Source organism: Crinia signifera, chromosome 3, assembly GCF_055691185.1.
Source record: "Crinia signifera chromosome 3, ASM5569118v1, whole genome shotgun sequence".
NCBI classification, from domain to species: domain Eukaryota; kingdom Metazoa; phylum Chordata; class Amphibia; order Anura; family Myobatrachidae; genus Crinia; species Crinia signifera.
This window is the reverse complement of record NC_139219.1, coordinates 331,697,772-331,706,065: the sequence shown is the minus strand read 5'-3', so window position 1 is coordinate 331,706,065 and position 8,294 is coordinate 331,697,772. Positions and strand designations below refer to the sequence as shown.

The 8,294-nt window shown below is 46.4% G+C and overlaps 1 protein-coding gene across 1 annotated transcript; it reads right to left on the bottom strand.

Moving 5' to 3' along the window:
• Positions 1-2,652: 2,652 nt before the first annotated feature.
• Positions 2,653-3,582, bottom strand: LOC146063078 (olfactory receptor 13C9-like). Its single transcript, XM_083175092.1, has one exon. The coding sequence runs from the start codon at positions 3,580-3,582 to the stop codon at positions 2,653-2,655; it is 930 nt and encodes a 309-aa protein (XP_083031218.1).
• Between the last annotated feature and the right edge of the window lie 4,712 nt (positions 3,583-8,294).

Below are 8,294 nucleotides of genomic sequence, written 5' to 3'. Positions count from 1 at the left end.
GGTCACTGTGATCAGCTGCATGTCTCCCATGTACCCGGCCAGGGTGATCAGCTGCATGTCTCCCATGTACCCGGTCACTGTGATCAGCTGCATGTCTCCCATGTACCCGGCCAGGGTGATCAGCTGCATGTCTCCCATGTACCCGGTCACTGTGATCAGCTGCATGTCTCCCATGTACCCGGCCAGGGTGATCAGCTGCATGTCTCCCATGTACCCGGTCACTGTGATCAGCTGCATGTCTCCCATGTACCCGGCCAGGGTGATCAGCTGCATGTCTCCCATGTACCCGGTCACTGTGATCAGCTGCATGTCTCCCATGTACCCGGCCAGTGTGATCAGCTGCATGTCTCCCATGTACCCGGCCAGTGTGATCAGCTGCATGTCTCCCATGTACCCGGTCACTGTGATCAGCTGCATGTCTCCCATGTACCCGGCCAGGGTGATCAGCTGCATGTCTCCCATGTACCCGGTCACTGTGATCAGCTGCATGTCTCCCATGTACCCGGCCAGGGTGATCAGCTGCATGTCTCCCATGTACCCGGTCACTGTGATCAGCTGCATGTCTCCCATGTACCCGGCCAGGGTGATCAGCTGCATGTCTCCCATGTACCCGGTCACTGTGATCAGCTGCATGTCTCCCATGTACCCGGCCAGGGTGATCAGCTGCATGTCTCCCATGTACCCGGTCACTGTGATCAGCTGCATGTCTCCCATGTACCCGGCCAGTGTGATCAGCTGCATGTCTCCCATGTACCCGGCCAGTGTGATCAGCTGCATGTCTCCCATGTACCCGGCCAGTGTGATCAGCTGCATGTCTCCCATGTACCCGGCCAGTGTGATCAGCTGCATGTCTCCCATGTACCCGGTCACTGTGATCAGCTGCATGTCTCCCATGTACCCGGCCAGGGTGATCAGCTGCATGTCTCCCATGTACCCGGTCACTGTGATCAGCTGCATGTCTCCCATGTACCCGGCCAGTGTGATCAGCTGCATGTCTCCCATGTACCCGGCCAGTGTGATCAGCTGCATGTCTCCCATGTACCCGGCCACTGTGATCAGCTGCATGTCTCCCATGTACCCGGCCACTGTGATCAGCTGCATGTCTCCCATGTACCCGGCCAGGGTGATCAGCTGCATGTCTCCCATGTACCCGGCCAGTGTGATCAGCTGCATGTCTCCCATGTACCCGGCCAGTGTGATCAGCTGCATGTCTCCCATGTACCCGGCCAGTGTGATCAGCTGCATGTCTCCCATGTACCCGGCCAGTGTGATCAGCTGCATGTCTCCCATGTACCCGGCCAGGGTGATCAGCTGCATGTCTCCCATGTACCCGGCCAGTGTGATCAGCTGCATGTCTCCCATGTACCCGGCCAGTGTGATCAGCTGCATGTCTCCCATGTACCCGGCCAGTGTGATCAGCTGCATGTCTCCCATGTACCCGGCCAGTGTGATCAGCTGCATGTCTCCCATGTACCCGGCCAGTGTGATCAGCTGCATGTCTCCCATGTACCCGGCCAGTGTGATCAGCTGCATGTCTCCCATGTACCCGGCCAGTGTGATCAGCTGCATGTCTCCCATGTACCCGGCCAGTGTGATCAGCTGCATGTCTCCCATGTACCCGGCCAGTGTGATCAGCTGCATGTCTCCCATGTACCCGGCCAGTGTGATCAGCTGCATGTCTCCCATGTACCCGGCCAGTGTGATCAGCTGCATGTCTCCCATGTACCCGGCCAGTGTGATCAGCTGCATGTCTCCCATGTACCCGGCCAGTGTGATCAGCTGCATGTCTCCCATGTACCCGGCCAGTGTGATCAGCTGCATGTCTCCCATGTACCCGGCCAGTGTGATCAGCTGCATGTCTCCCATGTACCCGGCCAGTGTGATCAGCTGCATGTCTCCCATGTACCCGGCCAGTGTGATCAGCTGCATGTCTCCCATGTACCCGGCCAGTGTGATCAGCTGCATGTCTCCCATGTACCCGGCCAGTGTGATCAGCTTTTTGTGTTCCATGGCCCAGGCAGTGTGATGAGATGTGTGCTTCTGATGGACCCGGCCAGTGTGATTATCTGTGTGTCCGGTGGACCCGGCCAGTGTGAATAACTGTATGTGTGTGTGTCTGATGGACCCTGTCAGTGTAAGAAACTGTGTGTCTGATGGACCCGGCCAGTGTGTCATCCCCCCAGAACCAAAAACCTACCCCCCAACCTTTCTGGCATGGACATCCTCATTTATGTCTCCTGGTGGTATTCAGGATGCCAGTAAACTGAACGCCAGCATCCCGATCACCTGGATATTATGAGAACCCTCTTGGCTGTTGACATCGACATTGTCTCAGACATCCGAATACTTGCAGACATGTTTGCGGAGCCTTTACAATAAAAAGTTTACAACATCACTCGATATGATGTATAAAGGGTATCAGTTTAAACCATTAAACTTTCTATCAGACAGGCTACGACACCCACCCACACTCAGCAATATCACTCCTTGCATTTCAAAATGTTGAATATTGTTCTATAAAATAAACTTGGAGGAAGTTGTGGATCATAGTGTAGATATAAACCACGTTATGTCACAGAAGGTTACTGTTCTACCTTTCACAATAACGGTGCGGTCTCCGTGGGAATTTAGTATCTGTCAGTGCTGTACTAATTAACCTCTCCGTGTTGCCGAATACTTGGTCAATAATCTTTGAAAAGCTTCTTTCACCTCATTGTTCCTCAGGGTGTAGATCAAAGGATTTAACACCGGGGTCATAACACCATATAAAATTGAAATATACTTCCGGTTGAATGAAGAGGTCTTCGTTTGTCCCAGGTACATGGTCATACTGGTCCCATAGAATATACCCACCACAATCAGGTGGGAAGCACATGTAGAAAAAGCTTTAGACCTCCCACCGGCTGAGTGGATCTTTAATATGGATATAATGATACAGATGTAGGACACCACAATGAAAAGAAATGGTGATAATAGTGTAAATATACCTACCACAAATATAGTTAATTTATGAAAGCTGAGGTCACCACACGCCAGCTCGAGAAGGGTCAATAGCTCACAGACAAAGTGGTCCAAGGTGTTTTCTCTACAGAACACAAGAGTCTTGAAGATACTTGAAAAGATTAAACATCCTGACCACATAATGAGTGTAATTATTTTACATGTCCTCCAATTCATGTATACGGTATAGTGTAAAGGAAAGCATATGGCGAAATACCGGTCATACGCCATCACCGCCAATAGTATACACTCGGAACTTCCTAGGAACAGGCCGATGTTCATCTGCACCAGGCACCCAATGATGGAAATCCTCCTTTGAGTAGAAAATACATCCAATAATACTTTCGGGAGAGAGTTGGACGCATAGCACAAATCCAGAAAGGCTAAATTGCAAAGGAAATAGTACATAGGCGTGTGCAACGGAGGGCTGGGGACAATGGTAAATAGCAGAAAACTATTCCCCAATAGGGTCAGTGTGTATGCTAATAACACAAAGACAAAGAGTAAAATGGAAATCAGTAAATTCCGTGGAAAACCAATCAGGATTAATTCCGCCCAGAAAGTTTGGTTTCCTAATTTCATTTTGGAAGTGGCTGTCAGAGGTACATGTCCCTGTCATAGCAACATCACACATATAGTAGTTTAGTTTTATTTTGATATAATTAGAATACTAAGTTAATGCCGATCTGACGATACAACAACATGGGGGATATTTACTAAGAATACGAATCAATATGACTGCCAACAGCCAATTTATTGCCAAAATAAAAATCCGTAAATAGGGCACGACCTGCTGGACTCATAGTTACACAGTATTAAACAATAGTTTATTCTCATTTTTACTCTACCATCAGTTCGGTGCCCACTGCCAAGGGACACCGGGGACAGCCCCAGGCTTCAGCCTGGGCAGGTAAATTCTAGAGGGGGGATACCTTCATTAGGGGATCCCCACTACCCCAGGATCCCTGCCCAGGCTGAATGGTCAGGGGATAAATGCTTTGGCCAGGGGGACTTGTATAAAAAGTCTCCCCCGCAGTGGCATTACCCTAGTTGGGCCTGGTGCTGGTCTTCAAAATATGGGGGACCCCTACATATTTAGTTCACAGATTTTTTTAAAACCAGTACTGGCTCTTTGAGCCTGGGGCTGGTTATGCCCGTGAGGGGTACCCCACGCTGTTTTTTTTTTTTTTTTACACTGCAGCCTGCATGGATCTGACTGATCCATGCAGGCTTCTGCCAAATACAGCTGGAAAATGAGGTGTATTTTACAGCTGTATTTGACCGTCAATTAGCGGACGTATTCCGCTCTAATATTGCATTTGGCAGCTTAGTAAATTAGGAATCACCACTCGAATTAATGGTGATTCCTAGTCGTATTCTATCGGTGGCATATACATTCCTATTCGTAAATACCAATACGAATGTGCCATGAATACGAATACAGGTATTTTCGGCATCGTAAATGCCGAAAATACATATACAATAGGTGTATTCGGCTTAGTAAATTTCCCCCCATATGCATTATATTGAGGTGGAATAAAATTGAGCAAGGAAATACGATTTTACATTGGCATGATACAGGTATATCCCCCACCCTTTGACCTTGTCAGTGTGCTTTTAGGAGTTATATATATTAAGTACTGTAGTAAGCCCGCTCAAAGCAAATGCTTCCAGTAGATGTAGTTTCACTTGCTGCCAACAGATGGCAGTGTTTCGGAGCAACACGGACACTAGAAATATACATAGATGATCATTGCAATAACTTTGCTAAGCTTTTTTAAGTATTTTTTTTTACCTCTTGCAAATAATTTACTATGTCCACCGTCGCTATGAGCACTAGAGCACCCAAGCTTTCAATACATCGGCTTCACCAGACTTACAGTTGGGCTTGGAGCCATCCAACATACCAGGCCAGGAGAAGCTCTGTATCCTTGGGTGACTGTCCAAAGGGGTTTCAAAAGCTCCATGGGGTCACCAGCTGGATATGTTTCCTGTCTGGGCCTGAAAGAATATCGGGATATTCTTTTAGAGTTACCCTGTACATTAAACCTTTGAGATAGGACACAATTCCTGCCCCCATTTCGGTAAGGCTGCTGCCAAGCTTGCTGCCTAATGGCTCAGAGAGCTATCTTCCCGAAAATCCTGCCTGCAGCCCCTCACTATCCCCCACCTTCTGCCACTTGAATTGACCCACAATACATTTGATATTACACCTTCTGTATAATGTGGGATGTGACGTGTCGAACCCAGCATTGTGATGTGAAAGGGATAATATAAAGGTGATTACAGTACCTAGGACAGAGCCATGCAGTCTCTATCTGATATAGGAAGTGGTGAGGTTGTGGATCCAGGGGAAAGATCCCTGAATGAGTGAGTTGATAAGTAGGATTAGTCCCGACTCCCAAGATAAGTTAGTGTCCTGAAGACTAAAGTATTGCAATGTATGAAGAGATAATGTTCATTGTGCCACATGCAGAGAGATCAAAGAAGAATTAATGGTGAGTAATGGTGTTTAGACTTAGCAACAATCAAATCAATCACCACTTATTCAGGGCTGTCTCTCAAAATGAAAGCCAGATACAAGTGTGCCCAATAGCTTATATGATGTGGGTGTTGGTAAGTCTCTCAAGTAGTTTGTAGAGGCATGGGAACTGAGAGTGGGGACAGTAGTTATAGGAACTGAGAGTTCAGTAGGAACTGAGAGTTTGGGTCAAAATTGAGTAGCCTGTATACCATTAGAGAGAGAGATTAGTTTTTTTTAAAAAGTTGGGATAAGCACAGAAAGCAAAACTAAACTGATTTGGGAGGGTATCGCATCAAATAGAGAGGTAATGGGGATGAAGATAATACAAGAGGATACTGGAGTTGTTTGAGGAAGAGCATGCTAGTCCATGTTTGAAGTAGAGAGCACGATCTTAGACACTAGCTGGCCACCTGTGAGTTTGGTGTAGGAGCTGAAGACCTTTGTAGCATAAAAAGTAAACCAATAATATAGTACTATGCTAATGAGTCAGAATAGTAGCTGGAACCACTGAATCAGGGGCAATCTCTAGAGTTTTGTTAATGTATGGTACAGTAAATGCATATATTGGTGAGAACAGTAGTTCCAGAGAGGTGGAAAGTATGAGGAGGCCTGGTAGAGTTCTACAGAGGAGAGGTTAATGTAATGGAGGAGATCTTGAAATAGATTTTATTAGAGCGAGAGAAAACAGTGTTATGGATATAAGAACCTGATCATAGGTTAGTCATTACAAGATAAAGGCTGTAGCTATCCCAACAAATAAAAGAGCCAGACCATTGCGAGGAGAGGCTGAGAGATTATTTTATACTGGAGACACAAGGAGAAGTGGACTATCAATGGGATGCTTAAATCACCCATGCTGATCGCGCTGATACTAGAGTATAAGAGTCGAGGAGCCAGGATGATAAATGTTTAGAACAATATTGGTATGGCCCAGGCAGATGGTAGATCATAGCAACACACCCTATTGCTTTTTCACAACACCCAGCCTACAGTTTTTGCCCACTGCCAAAGATCACACCATCAGTGACTACCAACACCACCTATCCTTCACGGCAACCCCAGAGCGCTAGCACCACCCAAGTCTTCTACCTGATCTAACCAAGGGGGGAACAGGACTCCCCCCTACTGGTGTGAGCTGCTAAGGGTCAGCCCCCCTTCCAAGCGCTGTGCAGCTGGAATCATATACACTTGCATGGGTATCTTAGACATAAGGAAAGACAGACCGCAAAGGGCCAATGACCTATTCTCTAACGTCATAGAGACAAACACCAAGCCACCCAGTACCACCACCAATAACTTTTGTCAAACATTTTTGCAGTAAGAAAATTATTAGACAAGGAAACACGTTACTGGTGGGATGCTGCCACATTAGAATGGTACCTAGAACATGATATAATCCCTAAGGGGTTACGTATCAAAAAAACACCTACACACAACCAGCAAAATAGTGATTTCTTAAAACAATGGGACAGCATTCTCACAGACTGTTCCACCAAACTGATACAGCTCATTGTTAGAGAGAGATGCAAGGAACTCTCAAACCTGGAATTGGACATCCAGGAATTGGATAAAAGTCTAGAAACACATAAAGGGGTAAAGAATACAAGCCCCTAGAAACCTTAATGCTCACACGCCTAAGAAAACAGGAGGAATCATTGATTCAAACCAAGAAATCCAAAATCTTGAGGGACAAGTATGGGATAAGGAACACTAACAAACCACAGAAGCCCATCCAATCACTGCTAACACAACCACATAAAAACAAAGAACAACACAAAAAATATACAAAACCAAACACCGGACACACACCTGTTTACAAAAAAATTAATCTGTCATACCAACAATACATGACCCGACTGCACACCAAACCCACTACGTCACCCACCATACCAGAACTCCTAGAGCTGTCCATTCACAGCGAGGCAGACACTGACAGTTTCTCCATATACACAATAGATGATCAGGACGACCAACCAAACACATACACAGACATAGCACGACAATCCTTTGAACAAGGGTGGATCGATTTCACAAAAGTCACCTTACGATCCAACACAAAAGAAACACCCTCCCTTGAAGGCAACACCATTAACCACACCAGCAAGCGGTCATCACCATCCAGAACAATCGCCAGCATGTGGGGATAATTTTTTAGAGTTAGGCAAATATGCACCCCCTCCAAGCATAAGAACAAACAAAAGAAAACTCAGCGACAGAGGAGAGGATGCAGAGGAGGACACAGCAAACACTCAGGAACACAAAAAACACATGACACCCACAAAACAGACACAAACAAACCAACACATCAACTCACCACACCCGAAACAAATGTACTGAACAAATGACTAAAATTCACCCCCAACAATAAATTAAACAAGTTCGACACTTACCTAGACATCAAAAACTTCACCAGGAAACTTGCACTCAAAAATACTTTATGGGCAAGAACCATAACCTTAACCCCCAGACCCCCCCCCCCCCCAACGATTTCCAACACACTACATTAAGACCTCCATCCACATTTAATCCAAGTTACCTAAAAGGCAACCATGTCCAAACATTTGAGGAAGCAGTCATCAGGGATATAAAGGCACTTAACTCACCGCCACGTGACAAACAAAACATGACAAAAGCTGAAACTAAAGCCATGAACAATCTAAGCACCAATCCCACAATAGTCATTAAACCAGCTGACAAGGGGAGAGGGATTGTCATTTTGGACAGACAGGACTACATCATCGAAGCCTTAAACATTCTGGGAGACACCAAC

Bases quoted from the DNA above. Each gene is read 5' to 3' on its own strand.
- LOC146063078 (XM_083175092.1), bottom strand. From the start codon at position 3,582: ATGAAATTAGGAAACCAAACTTTCTGGGCGGAATTAATCCTGATTGGT.